Source organism: Bombus pascuorum, chromosome 12, assembly GCF_905332965.1.
Source record: "Bombus pascuorum chromosome 12, iyBomPasc1.1, whole genome shotgun sequence".
In the NCBI taxonomy this organism is placed as follows: Eukaryota; Metazoa; Arthropoda; class Insecta; order Hymenoptera; family Apidae; genus Bombus; species Bombus pascuorum.
The window spans coordinates 4,914,318-4,932,313 of record NC_083499.1 but is presented as its reverse complement, the minus strand read 5'-3'; the positions used below and the strand labels follow the sequence as shown (position 1 = coordinate 4,932,313).

The 17,996-nt window shown below is 33.8% G+C and overlaps 2 protein-coding genes across 8 annotated transcripts in view; one reads left to right on the top strand and one right to left on the bottom strand.

Annotated features, from left to right (window-relative positions):
* Window positions 1–447: 447 nt before the first annotated feature.
* Window positions 448–2,328, top strand: LOC132912520 (dynein axonemal assembly factor 10). The gene is made up of 4 exons (XM_060970005.1): window positions 448–1,087; window positions 1,217–1,717; window positions 1,774–1,871; window positions 1,944–2,328. The coding sequence occupies exons 1-4, from the start codon at window positions 821–823 to the stop codon at window positions 2,149–2,151; spliced, it is 1,074 nt and encodes a 357-aa protein (XP_060825988.1). The 5' UTR covers window positions 448–820; the 3' UTR covers window positions 2,152–2,328.
* Window positions 2,329–3,366: 1,038 nt separating this feature from the next.
* The window catches only part of LOC132912529 (DNA-directed RNA polymerases I, II, and III subunit RPABC3), a 72,454-nt gene continuing 57,824 nt past the window's right edge, over window positions 3,367–17,996 (bottom strand). For all 7 annotated transcript variants that reach the window (XM_060970020.1, XM_060970019.1, XM_060970022.1 and 4 more), the window contains one exon: window positions 3,367–3,820. In XM_060970020.1, the coding sequence (XP_060826003.1) occupies window positions 3,703–3,820 (118 nt within the window). In that variant the 3' untranslated portion in view covers window positions 3,367–3,702. The remainder of the gene's footprint in view (window positions 3,821–17,996) is intronic.

Sequence of the window (17,996 nt, the reverse complement as noted above, 5' to 3'; positions counted from 1 at the left end):
TCAAAACTTTAAACCTATTTTATGATTATGTGTCAGGAGATCATGACAGCATAGAATATGGCACAAATTCACCGATTCTTGAAAGTGATATCATTTCTTGGATTTTTTTAAAACTATTTTGCTATCTTTTTTTGATATACCTTTTTTCTTTAAATTTCGCGTTTAACATTTTCTGATTTCATTTTTTAATTTCTTGTCTGAATTTTTGTGAGATTGGGTAGTGAATGGAATATATTACAAAAGTGTTAAATGCTATTAAACTATTCTAGTTTATTGAAAGTTTTTCTAAGTACATTTTGTTTAATTATTTTTACAGTAAATAATCTCATTTTTTTATTGTATTTCTATAAACAATACAGAAGAAGCAATTTATTTTTGATATTTAATTAAAATTTCAGGCAATTTTTATATTTTTTCGAAGAGAATGTTACTGATATTAATGAAGTTAAAAATTTAAAGAAATATGATAATTAAAAATTTCTTTTTAGCAAAATCTTATTCATTAATAACTGAAATACTTCCCTTCTCACTGTGAATATGTCTATTTCTCCCACCATGAGAACCGGAGAAGATACGTGTTTATAGTTCGGCCATTGGCCACTAGAGGTCCTCATTCTTAGTGTATCTTTTGGTAAACATTTTTGACATCGACTCAGCGATTTCCTTATTCCGTACTCACTACTTCCTATTTCCTGCTCTCTATTGATCTTTGTTTATGTATACTTCAACTACTTCAGATACGTTAAATCAATTGCTGTTAGAGTCTCACAAATTTTACCTAAGAACCAAGTAATCTTGTTGTATAGTCAACTTCGAAAGCATGGATAAATTTGAGAAACCGCAGATGATTTGTCATATCGAGAAATCGGTAAATTATTCCTTATTCGACGCAAAATGGATTCCGTGCAGCGCAAAATTTGTGGTTATGGGCTCACGACCCCGTGGTAGCGGTATTATACAAATCTATGAAGTTTCCAGCGGCGAATTAAATCTTGTTAAAGATATCGAACGATCTCAACCGATAAAATGCGGAACCTTTAAAGCGTCTAGCTTAAGAGACAGATATTTAGCAACTGGTGATTTTCAGGTATTAACAAAAAATATAAAAAAATTTTAAAGATATATTTTCATTTGAATGAATGATATTATACATAAGATTTAAATTTTAACAATTTGTTATTCCTACATAGAGAAGATTTAAAGTCACCTTTATTAGGGTAAATTGAACATCTATAACCTGGAAGACCCTTCGATACCAATTTATACTACTGTTGCTCATGATGAGATTATAAACAGTATCGATGGTGTAGCTGGACAGAACATTGGATGCGGCGCACCGGAATTAGTAACTGGCTCTAGGGATGGAAGTGTTAAAGTCTGGGATCCTAGGTTGAAAGGTCGGCCAGTTGCTGTAATGGAACCTAAAGAGGGTGAAGATCGTAGAGATTGCTGGACAGTTACATTTGGAAATTCATACAATTGTGAGGAAAGAGTTGTAGCTGCTGGTTATGATAATGGAGATGTAAAAATATTTGATTTGAAAGCAATGGCTGTTTTGTGGGAAAGTAATCTTAAAAATGGAGTTTGTAGCATTGAATTTGATAGAAAGGATATTCCAATGAATAAATTAGTAGCTACCACTTTGGAGTCAAAGTTTTATTTGTTTAATTTAAAAACTCAGCATCCTAAAAAAGGATTTACTTATCTAACTGAAAAGGTAAGATTAAAATGTGAAAAACACATCTTCATTTAATTTGATTTATAATGTTTTAGGCACATAATGCAACGGTATGGTTAGTCAGACACTTGCCCCAAAATCGTGAAATATTTGTTACTTGTGGTGGAGGAGGAAGCCTCTGTTTATGGAAATAGTAATTATACATTTTATATCTATTTTTATTTTTAGCTTTTTATAGTTTTATTTACTATTGAATTATTTTTAGTAATTATCCAGAGAAACGAAAAATAGCAGACGCAGATGGCATTGACTACGGAGTCGTTGGTGATCTAACTCTTTTACAAAACACTATTGTTTCATCACAACCTGTTAGTTCCCTAGACTGGAGTCCAGACAAACAGGGTTTGGCTGTTTGCACTGCGTTTGATCAATGTTTGAGGGTAATTATCACCACAAAACTTAATACTGTCTAAGAAAAAGTATAAATTCATGTTCTAATTAATTATAAAAAAATAAGATATTATGTTATTTAATATTATTCAACGTGAAACGTTCATTATTGCAATAGAAATGACATAGAACTGTAAATAAACATCAATTATCTTAATTTATATAATTTTGCGAAATAAAATGAGTAAAATAAAAATTAATATTCTACAAAATTTTTTATTAAATTCAAATTAAATTGTCTGAAATTCTTGGTTGTCTAAGAGCCTAAATTACCGACTGCGAAGGAAATTTTCATCACGATGGCGACACTTGTCGTTCGTTAAATATCGATTTTTGTCTCTGTATACATGTGCACGCGTTGCGCAACTTCACGGCACGGACGACTAGATGAAAGCGAATTATATGTCATCGGGCCAATCTATTTAGAATCAAACCCTTATTAAGTGGCAGCCATCTTATAGTGCGATATGTTATGCAACATCAGACCGCCATGTTGAGGCGCGAGACGTACCCACGCCAAGTGGCACTTATGCTACATGGTTCGAGCCAGTCTCGACCAGCTCACATTCAGCCATACAAGGTCAGGAATACCGCGAGTTTAATTACATAAATTAGTTCTTGGCTATTCCCCCTTCTGCAACGTGTCTCTGTGATACATTCTTTTCGTCTCTTGCTCTCGTGTTCACTGAAGCTGCGCGCGTTCCGATTGGATCACGCATTTAGTCTTGGCTCCGTTGTTCTCCAAAATGGCGTCGTCCTGTACGCGCAGCATTACAAAAAAAAGGACATAGATTTCTCTTCTATAAATCTCTTTTATTTTTTTAAGATTTGATGAATTTATTGAAAATTTTATGTTATGAACTAAATATTGTCTTTTAATAGTTACTTTTATAAAAGACAGGAATGAGCAAAAATATTTTATTTCGTTGAATCAGTTGCTCGCAATTAAAGGAATGCGGAATTACGTGTCTTTATAGTCTAATTACAAGAACTGCCTGTAATTCTATTGGTAATAAGGAGCAAAGCAGTTTATTTAAATATGTACCAACTTAACTGGTCAATCACAGTGTTGTAAAGCTACTACAAACTTGCCTGAAAATTGTAATGCTTTGTTTGTTTTCCAAGAATTTAATCAACAGTTAGCAACCATTTTATTTAACAACTGTTTAATTCTGGTAATTTTTATGGTACCTTTTAATAAGAATAATTGGATAGGTTAGGAGTTTATATTTAGAAGGTTATTTTTTACGTGGAAAAATACCTTTATTAGTTAGCATGTATCTGAAAATCGCAATGGCAGTGACAATGCTTAGTAATGATTCATGAATTGGAAAATATGAATAGTGATCGATCAGCTAGAAAACAGAATACATATTTCCTCTTTTACGTCAATGTACTGTTTCCTCAATTATTACAATATACAAGATATTTCTTTCTGCAATCATATCATTAATAACTTCTAACAATTCAATCATATTTTTCCTAGATTGATCAATAATAACGTTCTCCTTGAAAAGAATGCATTTAATATACACACATTTCCTAAATCAATAATTGCGGCGTATGTAATGCAGTTAGAACGCCAATTTTTTCATTAATAGATACATATGCTGGTCGATCTCAAAACCGTGTAGGTTGTTTGCGTCACCCTGTAACCTCATCAGTAATCCTCCAAAGGATACGTAGGCAGATCTGCAACAGAGAGGAACAGACAATGTAAGTCACCGTGAATCACCATATTAAAAGCCTGCATATATTTGTTTAGAAACCGAATGCTGGCTTTTCGTTTGACTTTACCCTCCTGATTACCGGAAAAACAATTTTATATTGCTATATTATATCGAGGGATTTATTTAATTGAATTTGGAATGTTTAAATTCAATTTTTCATTAAAAAATGAGATGAACCTTCAACCACGATAGCCTTTGAGAAATAAACTTTTATGTAATTTTACATTTAGGAAATTCTTAAGTCTACAAAATTAAGTTTTACAATTTTTTCAACTTAATTGTACTAGTTATATTAATTATATTTAGCTGTTTTCCTTAGTCTAACTCGATTTTGAAATTTCTGAATTTGAGAAGAATTAAAGTTAACATTAAATAAGAAATATTTTTTATGTACATATGTATCTACATAGAATAAACCTGAAAATTATTATGTTTGTCAGTAAAACATATTTAATCCTCACACATAAAATGTTTCAATTGAAATACACTAATGTGATAATTAGAAAATATTGATTTAAATCTTCGTCCTCATTATTTGATGATGGTTATTGAAGTTGTGTTTTCAATCACGGTTGCGGATCTGCAATCGTCATAATTGCAGTGCCGATAGCGGTCGTATATATAATATAGCCACACAACCAGCTAACAACACTGCCAACATGCCAATCGCAAAAATCTTCTGCCAAGGATTTTCTTCTGACGTCAAACGTATTTCTCTTCTTCAAGCAGTTCCGCTGGTGGATTCCATAATAGAAAGGCAGCTTCTTCCTGATGCTAGGGATTTTTTAAGTGTACTATCGTGTACGTGTTTTTATAACGATTATGACGATTACGAGGTACATAATAATAAACAATGAATTTAAAATACATCGATGTATTATTATATATAGTAGGTGAATATTATTTTATAATTCAAAATCATAAAGATAATCCTAACCTTACTATGACATTAGCCATTTTCTTAAGTTTTTAGATTTGCCAATTTTCAAAAATATTTTCATCATTGTCGATTATTTAGAACTTATTTTATTCAAATGAAATCTTATGTTTTATGAAGCGAGATTATGTATTTACTAATGTATTTTCTAAGAACATTAATGTGTAGATTCAAATACAATACTGTGTAAAATAGCTTTTAAATTTGTTTACAGTTTAATGTAAATTATTTGAAATTTTATTTTCTAAAGTTTACCAATATTGTAGGAAGTAGTAGCAAGAAATTATATAGCATGTGATGGAACTTTGACCGCAGTTTATTGACAGAATTATAAATGAAAAAGAATCCAAAAATGAACTGCTATTATTCAATTTTCACTATAAAGAGGTCAACAATTTGTTCACTATCCTCTCTTTCTTTCTTACAAAATTAACTTCCGATGATACATTGAAAGATATAAAATGTTTCTAGCAAGTGAAAAAAAAATTATCTACGTTACATCTCAGAGTTCAAAGAAATAATACACATCCGCTAACGATCCAAGGATATTTAAATAAACTGAGCAATACACATGTTTAGGAAGTTACGCTGCTATCGATTGACCTTGCTCCCAAATTTCTCACCATCCATAGTAAGAGAGCTGATTATTTTTAACCGAAGTATTCTTGGTTTCTGCCCCCTCCTTTCCATCTATTGGCTAACCCTCTTCTCCTCATCCCTTGTTCAATTAATCCATCTCTATATTAAACTTCTCAGATATTGGATGACTTATCTTCAATGTGACATTGACAGTGGCATGTTGTGTATAGTAAATATTTAAAAAAAGTAAGATGTTTTAGTAGAGTAAACATCTGTTATTATTATTCTTCAACCATATTATCTATATTGTTTTTTTTAAGTAATAACTAATTATGATTAACTTTGATTCATTATTCAAATTCTTTCTCATATTATAATTGCATGATTTCCAAGTTTCAAAATATGAATTAATATTATAATAAAATTTAGAATTAAAATTATGAATATTATTAAAGAATACTAATTAAATTTTTTAAGTAAATCTGTTTTACTTTTTAAATACATATGTTTAAAACTAAACTTAAATATTGTTTATATAAAAAAGTAAAATAATTATGTATGTACCTCGTACATCGAGTATGTCTGGAAGGGAAGGAAAAAGAGCATTTCTACCGGGTCAAGAATAACTTGCTAAAATGATATCGAGGTTCCGGGAAGCAACGACTTTGAGAGGTGGCGGTATGAAATGAAATGATGAGAAGGATGCGGCACAGTATATGATTTTTATTGTCATTATAATTACAATGAGCAGCGACAAAAAATGATGACAGTTTGAGATAATAGTGGTCGACAATATCACTGCTATATTTATAATGGTTTACTTATGTTACCCTAATATATCAGCGACAACAGTGTTTCAAATTTTCTCAAAAATCTTTCTTTTACATTATCCTTGAATATAGATATTCATATATTTATATATGAAAATATTGTTCAAAATTCAATCACATAAAAATAGATAGATAAATTTATATATATAATTATGAATTTTTCATGGTAATCAACGTTCTTGAAAGTTCCGCGAAAGCCCACTAGCACCACCACCTATAATGGACCTTAAGTAGAAGATCCATGTCATTCAGAGATAGGAATTTGTTTGAAACGCTCTTGTCGCTAATCAGACCTATATAAGAATAATTAATCGAAAATTATAAAAGTTACATAATTAATATACTGTAAATATTTATGAAAAGTCATACTTTTATGAATATAATAAAAAATGGAATCTGCGTATGCAATTTTCTTATTTATTAAATATCATAACATATATTTTACGCATTCTTTATATAATTGTGCATCTTCAAATTTCCCCTACATGCATAAAAATCCGCAGTCCAATAACTGACTTCACGATAAATGAACTTGAACAAAGAAAGTCATCAAGCGGTGCACGCATCTTATGCAATGTGACAGCAACTGAAATGTGTCAGAAGTTGTAGAAGGTCCAGAAAGTGGTGAAACGAATAAGTCACGGGTATAAATATCACCTATGCGCAAACGATGTCCGACGGCCGAGAGCGATGAGGAAAAAATGAGAGCAAAAAAAAAAAAAAAAAAAAAAAAAAAAAAAAAAAAAAAAAAAAAAAAACAAGTCGACCGCGAACCGATACTCCCGTTTACACGCTCTACTGATTCTTTTATTCAACTCTTCCAAGAACACGTAATCATTTACGATATATACAGGAAAGATACAAAAATGCAAAAAATAAAATATCGGAGGAGTGGCTACTTATCATAGAAAATTTTTATGTATATATTATGTGCTATATAAAACATTTTGAAAGTCCATGATCACTGAAATGAAAGAAGGACACCATGATTATATCGGTAAAATTTGGAACCAATCTAAAAAAGTATATATAAGTAATAAGACGTTTATTGCAAGGTATTTAGTAAAAAATTAGCATACAGCACGAATCTCCAATATATAAGTTAAATGGTGTAATACTAACTAATTAAAAATGGTTCTACTGAATATTAAGACTTATTAACAATACAATGAATAATTGTTTAAATACTTTTGTATCCCTACGGAATATTGTATATAGTTGGAATAAATACCTTATAGCTTCTACCTAGATTTTTAGTTTTGTTTCAAACTTTATCAATGTAATCATTATAGTACTAATGAAATTTCAAAATGTTCAATATAAAATATATACAATACATTCGTAAAAGGTTTCTAGAAGCATTCGAATGTTTTCGTGAGCCACTGTATGTTGTAGAAAATATCACGCGCTAGAGTCGGAGAAATTCTTTTGCTGAGCAAACGTGTCGGAGATTTATTGCGACACAAGCGCCACGGTGGGCCAAACAGGTTTCCCATATCTCGTGCGTACGTCTGTATCGCGCGTGGTTCACGGTATTGTGTCGCACGGACGTAACTATCGTGAAATCTGTACCAGCCATGAACTCCACAATACCTATTGTGCCATTGACGCAGAAAAATGACTCGCGTTCGAGAATTTCGCATTATTGACGGCGTGTCTTCGATGCTTTCCACTAGTTTTATTCTTGGCTACCGTGAGTTATATGTCACTAGATTTAAGTACCGGTTGTTACGAGGTTTTACGGCTTACATTGATATGAAAACTACACGGGGAAGATATGACATATCTATTTTTAAGAATTTTCTAACTTTTAGGTCACTTGGTATTTGAAAAAAATTATTTTTATAAAGGGCAGAACCTGATGAATTCAAAAATAGGTGAAAATAGATGATAACTTCACAATATTTTTTTAAAATTTGGTAAGATTATAAAGTATGTACAATAATAATTGCCGGTGGTATTAGGATATTAATGCGAGTCACTATAAGCGGTGTACTAATTAATTTTGCTTTTTCTTATTGTGGTAGAACTTGTTATGTTTATTTATGTTTCTATGTATGTATAATATACGCTCATAAGTATCCACTTTAATCGATTTGTAAATAAGTGAATTTTACCAAAATGTACAAATTGAATGAATAACTAAAAGCAGTTGTATATAGTTACTATATATTTCGTATAGACAGGATTTTAAGAGACATATAACATGAAGTACAGAATTTTAAACCAGAATATAAATCACATGTAACGTGCATACAAGTATTCTAGTATTCTCTCTAGCCTGGTCTTCAAGAGGAAAACTGTACAGGTTTACCTGGCTTAATTTAAAATTAGCATACAGTCGCTTTTATTCACTTAACCTCGCTTGTGCAGTATTTGCTATGTAGCAGTTAATACATATATACTTATATAGATCGTGTAATGTGATTTTCCAACATTATCAAAGATAAAATATGTTTGTGTGTATATGTGTATACACATGTGTTCAAGATGTGTATATGTTTCGTTATGGATGCTTTACACTCTCGTTTTAGATTATAAATTTCGCAATCTCATTCTACATCCCAAATTTAACTTGCTGCTGTATACACGCATACACAGACATACACAGATTCGACGTGCACACTCTGGCACGATACGCGTCGTTAAACAGGAAATTTCGATCCTGGACTACTATGCGATTTATTTCTAATTTTATCACTATTTCATATTTTCTCCTCATCCTCAATTAAAATCTATTCTTACATTAAAAATACAGCTTAAATAAAATAGCAAGATATTTTTTATTACATTACTATGCTTTTCAGGTAAAAAATCATAATGTTATACATAGCTAATTGGAATTAAAATTTAACTGCTACTATTACTATATAACTACTAAAATATTTTAGTAATTGCAAATACAAAGACTTTGATTGCAATCATTTTTACTGGTTTGGTAGTTCTAGCATCAAATCCAGTAGTAGTCCAGGTTCTCAATACATATTTATTCAGCTTAAAAAGAAATTCTATTGTACAAATAACAATATACCAAATCACCTCATAAACTGATATATTCCTCCTGTATCAACAATAAAATATATTTCGTACTGAGTCTGAAAGAATCTTATCATTCGACTCAAGCAGATCAACAACACTTCATCAGTCAACAAGAAGGCATCATATCAAACTGATATACTGACCCTGACGATTGTGTTCGAGATAAAAGTTAATATTTACAAGTGATTCATTACAATGTACAAATAAATGTATTTCTCTAAATTTAATCGAAAGTAGCATTTAATCATAGTCTTTTGATCTCTCAAGTACTCTTTCTAAATTTATATTTAATTATGCCTAGACTGCGAATTTTTATGAATGTAATTAATGAAATGGAAATATTATAATAAATGTTTTACTTTGAATATTATACGTATTCTATTTGATATATTATGTACATTTTTTTCCAGATTCCCCATAAATGCATACAAATCTGCAGTCTAATTATGATATCAAATTTACTAAATAACTTCTATAAATAAAATTGACGAGCTTCGATGTATTAGCCAAAACGTCATGTGATACCGGAATAAGAACACGATACACTTTGCGAGTAACGCAATCCCGTGCTTCTTCGCGTATCCAATTGTTCCCCGATCCGTCTTCGCGAGCGTGACGTAACATGACATTGTATCTCCGTAATGTTTTCAATGACACTGCGCGGCGACGCGTCGACTTTTCAGCTGAGATGATACAGAAACGAGGATAGAGACGCGAAATTACAAACACACGCGATCTTCACCCTCGTTGTTCATCGCGAAACACAATCGAGTCGCCCCTCTACAAACCGTTTACCTCAATCGCGTTCAACGCCACGCATTCGAACTTGCAAGTTTTTCATATTTAGAAGTATTCTTTATACAATTTCTTTTTCATATGCACAACAAACATCAAATAATTCGAAGACAATTGACTAATTAAAGTTAAAGTTACAAATGAATGTTAAAAAATACACTATAATTATGACATAATCTGTTTAACCCTTCGAGTCACCATGGACAACTTAATACTAAGATAGGAAAATTATTTTTAATGAAAAACAAAATGTAATTTCGTTATATTTCTTAACCTTATTGCGATTCTTATGTTTCAATTTTCCTTTTTTCTTAAGAAGGTTTTTTAGCATGAAATTGAAGCAACGGATTTGTTAAAACATGAGATATATTTTAACATTAAGAAACTACAATTGAATCGGGTATGACCGAAAGAATGCAGCAGGGTTAATGAAATAATGTAAATTTTTACTCGAAGGATTAAACATGGAATATTCATTTGTAGTTACTTTCTTAAGCGAAAAATTAATTCGGTGAAAAGGAGCGTTGATCATTCCAGGTTATATATATAATCGAAAAGTTTCTCTTTTATTTTTTTTTTTTTTTTTTTTTTTTTTTGGAATTTATCGCACCGCCGAAAAGCAGCAGCTCGGTGACCGTTACTCTGGTGGCGGCGACAGGAGAGATGTCGTACCAGATAGTGCATTTACAGTATTCAGGGCCCGTGTAAACGCGCATCTGGCACGAGCCCCAACTGCCCTGTAATCTCATATTGGCTCGCTTCCGTTTAGCTCTCTCGTTCGTGCTCTCTCGTTTGCCCACGACTCTATCTTTACTCCCTTTCTATTTTTTACTCTCATGTTGTTCGTCTCCTTCGTTGTTCTTTTCTACTTATACACCCGCGGTTTCCCTTAATTAACCCCTTTAATGCGCGTTGGTATATATTTTCTTTTAAACGAGGGACTTCTTGAAAACTGTCATGGCGTCGCTCGTGTCTGATGTTCGATTAACGCGCGTATTGAATCTTCCTATTTTTGTCAATTTATAAATACCAATTTAAATAGATACGAAGTAATTTAATAATTGATATGGATTTAAATGTTCTTCTTTTAAAATGTTTATCTCTATTAATTTATGCGATTATATGAAGATACGAATTTTTTCAGTTTTAAGCTTCGATTTTTAATCACGCACACAATACGATGCGCGCGCAGACGATTCGATTATGTTGAGAATGTCAGATCACAAGGCGTCGCGCCACGCTTCCTCCTCGTTAATTTAACTCTCGACGGAAGTGTTTTCTGCTTCGCGGAAAGTGTGATTGAGCCTGACAGTGGAAAGAGAGAAACGCGTCAAGCCCGCGGGCAAATTGCTTTCCGACCGGCACCTGGACTACCTCTCTCGTAGGTTTTATTCCCGTCACGTTAAAGGACAATAGGAGAGGATGAAACAAAAGAACGGTCGTTTTCGCGTTACTAGTTTCAATGCTTCTAACACACCGCCAGCCTGGATTAATTAATTCTCATCGTGCAAACTAGCCCTTCGTTTTCATTTTTTCCTCCCCTTCCTCTTTTTTATGACGGGAGAAACACTTTCTGACATTGTAGAAAATCTTTTATGTTTACGCGTTATTCGATTTTTTTTCGGTGTATATTTTTTAGATAAAAGTTTTAATTAAAAATATTTGCAGTTATATATCATGGAACAATTGGTTTAGTTGATTCAATTAATTTCTAAATGATATGGATAGTCAAATATAAAAGTGTTCCACGATGAATCGTCTATGTAAGGGATGTCAGCTGATACCACTTTCCTCCGTTAAAAAGTCAAATGAGGAGAAGAGACGTTTCTAATAATAGCCTGTCCCCGGTGCCGCGACGCTCTGGCGGCGTCGGGGCGCACTCGTTATTTGCAGTTAATATAACACCTTTAAGCATGTAATTAAAATCGATGTTTCTCTTTTATGAACAACTTTCGACACACTTTTTAGCAATTCACACTAGCACGTGAAGGATAAACATTGAATGGATCACTTTCGAATATTGCAATTTTTTAAATGAGCAACGAGTGACGACGAAACTGATCCGTTGAGATTGTTTGTTCTATACGTACAGGTTACGTCACGTGACGTCATGTGAACGCGTAATATTAACCTCACGTGGGACAAACTATTTATTAGAATACGCGGCCTTTTTTATTCTTTTTAAATTATCAGGAGATTCGTATTGAGTTTATTATTTTTATTTTATGTGTACTAAATTCTTTATTTTTTTGTCACAGCAAAGGAATTAATTCTCTTGCTTTAATATTTGTTATTCACTAATTTTCAAGGCTATTTAATGAATTATACATTTAAAAATGCGTTTACAGGTAATTTTAAAGGTTTACATCACACACGATATTACCGATGTAACACACGATTAAAATGCTGACTTAAAGAAATACACGAAATCAGTCGATTATACAAGCTTCTTAAAAGTTCTTGAACGTGTCGTTCGGTGTCCGATGCTACCGAGAGGACAGTTACGTGATGATGCGTTTAAGAGTGCAATAATGGCATAAGACGCGGACACGTTATTACACAATCATGTTCGCGACTTAGACCTTCGATAATATTGGTCGAACGTTAGTAGAACCTTGCGTGCCATTTTGATCACGAATACTCTTCCGCCAATTGTAACATACATAAATAGATAATCCTTGGTATTACAAGAAAATTAGAAAAACGAGAATAGCTATGTAAAATTATCTACCTAATACTGCTTTATATATCACTAACTCAACTATATGACTATATAAGGAAATTGTCAATAGAATCTTACTAAATACATTTTTAAACAATATATCGCGTGTTGATATAAAAAATTGACAAAAAGTGATAAAAAATATTTCACGACAAAGTCAAAGATCATCACTAACTCGCGGAGTCCGCGATCTTTTACCGACAGAGCAATACAATTGTGATCCACAGCGTGCAGTCTAATTAACCTGTTGTACGTTACACAACGCGACGAACTGTGCGTGAATTCGATAAACGATTCGCAAAAAAAGCACTGAAAGGTTCGACGTTGATCGAACGCGCTACTACGCCAACATTATCGACAAGACAATTGTAATTTACATGCGTTACGCAATCATGTCCGAGAGCGCGGCTCGAAATATTCACTGTACGCTTCGAGACTACATTTCGATTAATAACCGTCGAGTCGATTATTGTAGTTGACGATCTACCCCAGATTATATAATCGAAAGATGGACCGTGGAACGGTTAAAGATAAACCTGAGGCGCGCGAACTCAAGTCGAAAAACAAACGCAGCTTCTTGTGACACAGCACCGCGTCCGACCGAGGCACTGCCGCCAGTGGCAACTGCAACTCATGCTCCGTGCTCCACGGAATACAGTCGAGAGATCTTAAACGTTCGTTACACAATTACGACCTTGAAGACACACAGTAGCGTGTTCAGGAATTTATCCGACGAAATCGATTCGGAATTCGAGATTCTCCGCGTTGCCGACCAGGCTTTGTGTATTTATACGAAGGCACGTATGTATGTATTTACGTGGCTATATTTCGAACGGTACTGTACTCGTGCACCGAGCCCGACACACATACGACAGCGACACCTCGGCGACGACTGGGAACGATATTTACGCTCGAAACATCGAATCGACTGAAAGACGAGATCTTACGATCGTTTTCACAATATTGAGTAATCCTCACAGATATTTACGTTCTTATGATTAATCATGATTAACCACCGGAAAGAACCACTCCGCTGTACTTATAGATTATCTAATAAAACAAATTACTACAAAAAGATTCAAACACTGAATAAAGACGATGCGAAATGTAGGTGCATATGTACAAACCGATCGAAATATGCTTCTCTAAAACGATATAACCTCTCAACATGTCTCTTTGAAACGAGCGATCCAATTAACACAGATTCAATTTATTCCAGTCAAAGCGAGTACACGTGTATGCGTGACGATCAACCGTTGCAACCTAACCCGGGAGGGGCAAAGCGAGATAGTTGGCGGGCACCAGGTACACGAAAATTGATTTCGATCGATCAAGGTATACGATAGGAAAACCAAACGATCGCGCGCGGTTCTCCGCGAAAAACACGACACGACGTTAAACGCACACCCACACGCACACGCGCGTACGCACGAACATACACACACATACACACAGATGAAGAGAGAATATATACGACACGCGTGACGACTAGTTGACGACTAGAGTAGTAGTCATGGTGCTGTAGCGAGCAGCCACAGTGAACTACGATATGTGACCGTAAGCCGTTGAGCAGCAGCAGCAGCAAGCAGAAACGGCGCTACATTCTCGTCTCTATCTCGACTCTGTTATACAATCCACACGCATATATCGGTTACTTCTGCTTAGACCAGTGTTTCCGTAACCGATCTGTGAGGAGAACGATGTTTTTAGGCTCTGATGAAAGAACGTTAGAAATTACTGTATCGTTCCTTTGGTCTGCAGTTGATAGGGAAAATACAGAGAACAATAGTAGTTGCGACTGAGGTTTCAAAGATTTCATGGATTTGTGTAACACGAGTTAGAAAGCACGTTAGAAGAAGGAACAAACCGAAGCTAACATACTTTGCTAACCAAATCACTATTTATAGCGATGGTGCGGATGGGCTGGTGGTGGGAAACTAAAATTCTATTAATAGAGCCATTCTTGTTGTTATTTGTGAAAGGTAGATTTCATCTGTTAAGAATTTGATTTTTACAGATGATTTTATTAGAGTTTAATCTGACTATTTTTGGTAACAATTAAATTTTTTATTTTGTTGTGTTTTCCATTTTGTAATAAGGAGAAGAAGATGGGAAAACATAAAAAGATGACAGACTTGTATCTCTATTGGAGTAGGTGAATATTTTAGTTTGTAGAAGAGATGTTTTAAGAAAGGCAATTTAGGGAGCACTATAGCAGAAACCAGTGACTCAATGCACGCGCCGGATCAGTCTCCCTTAATATGTGTTAGCGACGTACGAAGATAGAAGACAAATGGAAGAAAACATGTAAAAAGCAATTGCTGCTGCTCTATCGTGCGTGCTGCCGTCGATTGAGGTGAATAGTGCCAAGGGACAAAGATTAACGACTCTATAATTATTTACTTCTTTTAAAACTTAGGAAGACTCTCTAACATGAGAATTTGCTATAATTCAGTTGAAAACTATCAAAAAGAAAACTAAAGAAGTTCATTTTAAGGTTAAGCTTAAGGAAATTCAGATGATAAATGGTTTTTAGAAGTCTTGAAGAATAATTAATTCCCTAGTTAATTCCCTATAATTCCTAATCTATATTTCGCCTTGGAAAAAGGAAAAGATGTTAAAAACGTTGATTCTACGAATCGTGCTTTGATCGAAACTCGATACGGATAAATCGGGAAAGTAAAAATGAAACAGGAAACGAACGAAGAAGATGGAGGGCGGCAAGTAAACGAGGCGAACGCTCGTGAGAAAAATCCAGGGACGATCAACGTAGTTTTCAAGCGAGGTAAAAGCCACAGAGAGCAGTGGTGGTTGTAATTGGACCACTTTGCCGTTAAACGAGCTTAACGATCGATTCTGCCTTCCACTCTAATGACATAATGCAGAGACGCGACGGAATGGATCTCCTGACCAGTGACGTTGTTTTAATGATGCGAGCGTCACCGGTTGATCCCGCGACGAATCATCCACTGACCTGTTCTACCGACTCTTCTACGGATATATATACATATAAGACATATACTGCATTCCAACTGAGAAAAGCGGATGAAGTATTCTTATTTAATTAATTTAATTAACACAGATTTAATCAACGCTTGCTACTATACAAATTGGTATTGTACAATTACCAGATTTCTCACTAGGGAATAAATAATTATATACATACATACATTATGAGTAGTAAGACACCTGGGCTCTTTTGCACAATTGGACTAGTATTATTAGAGATATTATTAGAATAATATTATAGAGATAATATTATTAGAAATTGTTATAAATTATCAAGACCAATAAATTTTCTTGCATATAACAGCAATAGGTTTGATAATGAAAGTGTAACCTACAACTTTATTAGTTAATAAATTACTGTCCAAGAGAGCTCTGCTTACGTTTACTACAAATAGAATGTTTTCCACTTCTTTAATTTTCTAGTTACATATTTTATTATGAATCTGTTATATGTCTTATAATATGAACTACGATATGAGATAAAATTTAATGTAAACTTATATCGTGAGAAAATTTATAACTTTTCAATGAATGTAATTAACAATGGGTGTCCTAATACTTATAATCAGTAGTATACTTCAACCATTCACCTATGAAAAACCTCTTGCTCTCTATACAAATCAACCTCACTTTACATCACATTAATCACATAGAAGAACACATAAGGGCGACCCGACTATATGCACCAATTAACGAGCCCTTAAAAGAGTTATGAGCAACCACTATGTGTTACTAGTAAAACCGAACAAAGCCGATCGATTTTTACTATCAAAGGGACTCTCTCTCTCTCTCTCTCTCACACACACACACACACGCATACACACACAAACAAACACTCACTCATTCACTCACTCACTCACTCTGTCTGTATGGAAGCACTGTGCATCGAACTGAAAGTGACTCGAATCGGTCGCGTTCGCGGGCGAGATCGGAAAAAAGTCCGCAGTCTGGGACATCGTGAGAAGAACTAGTCGCGACTAGGCCGACGGTATGACATTACGCTTGTAAAGGCGCCTTACGAGCAGTTGGCGGCAGACGTGTTACACAATGCTGGCCGAAAAAGCTGTGCCAAGCTGCGTGGCGCTGGGCCACGGCGTAAATGTGTGTCCACCTAACCTCGAAACCGGAGGAGAACAGAGAAAAGTGGCACACTCGATACACGACCATTCTACACACACACGCGCACGCACACACAGACGTGTATATGACACGTGTACATGTATACACATCGAGATAGCATATGATTGCGTCGCGTGTTAGGGTTGCGAAAAAGCCCAGGGTTATTTGGACCATTCAGATCGTCTAGGGGCGTTATCTTTTTTATTCGACGACCTTAACGCGTTAAGACGAGACCAGGGCCCTCTTGCATAACTAAGCTAATATTATTAGTAGACTGCGGATTTTTATGACACTGGTACATGAAAGTATTTGAATAATTGTCACAGAAAACTTCTATGGCCTTATTATTTTCGTTATACAAAACCTTTTCAAATTTCGCGAGTACTGTAACAATATTTCTATATTTTATATTTCTATATTTCTATATATTCATTACAAGTTATAATATATTTGTTACAAGTTGTTTTTACCTGCAATCTGTAACCTGCCAGTCTATCAATATTAATGTAGCGGTTGGTAAATTATTGTGCAAGAGGATCCTAACCATCCCAAAAATGGGGTCTGTAATGAGAAGATAGGTTAACTCTAATTCTCTCACTTGTTACCATAAATGCATCGATCATTGGAAATAACCTTTAGCAATATATAGATGGAATTAAAACGTGTTACGTATGGAATAGCACGTCGAAATATTTGTATTGTTATGTGATCGAATATATAGGGTGGTAGGATAAAAATAAAGTATGATTGCTTAGCGAAATTCGCGCGGCAAGCACACATGAAGGTCATCGATATTTTTTCAAGCATAACCGCGCGCTTAGGTGCTTTTTAGACATAATTTTGTTGTGAAACTAGGCTATTACATAATGTTTTGTAACGAAGTTTTCAATGATAATATAAATATTAAAACGGTATTTAAATTGTAGATATGGTATGTTTAATTTAATAATGAATATTTAACAGACCATCCTGGATATAATAATTGAGGGAATTTTAGAACTCATATGTTATTTTAATTTTGAAAAAAGTAATTAAATTTAATATCGTTTCAAACTAAATGGTAAAAGAAATTAAATTAATATTATTTTAAATTTGAACTTTTCTTTAT

What these genes read in the sequence shown, in the direction of transcription:
- LOC132912520 (XM_060970005.1), top strand. Translation starts at nt 821, where the DNA reads ATGGATAAATTTGAGAAACCGCAGATGATTTGTCATATCGAGAAATCG. An exon ending in TAGCAACTGGTGATTTTCAG is followed by an intron (nt 1,088 to 1,216) that starts GTATTAACAAAA and finishes CACCTTTATTAG; the next exon opens with GGTAAATTGAACATCTATAA. An exon ending in AGCCTCTGTTTATGGAAATA is followed by an intron (nt 1,872 to 1,943) that starts GTAATTATACAT and finishes AATTATTTTTAG; the next exon opens with TAATTATCCAGAGAAACGAA.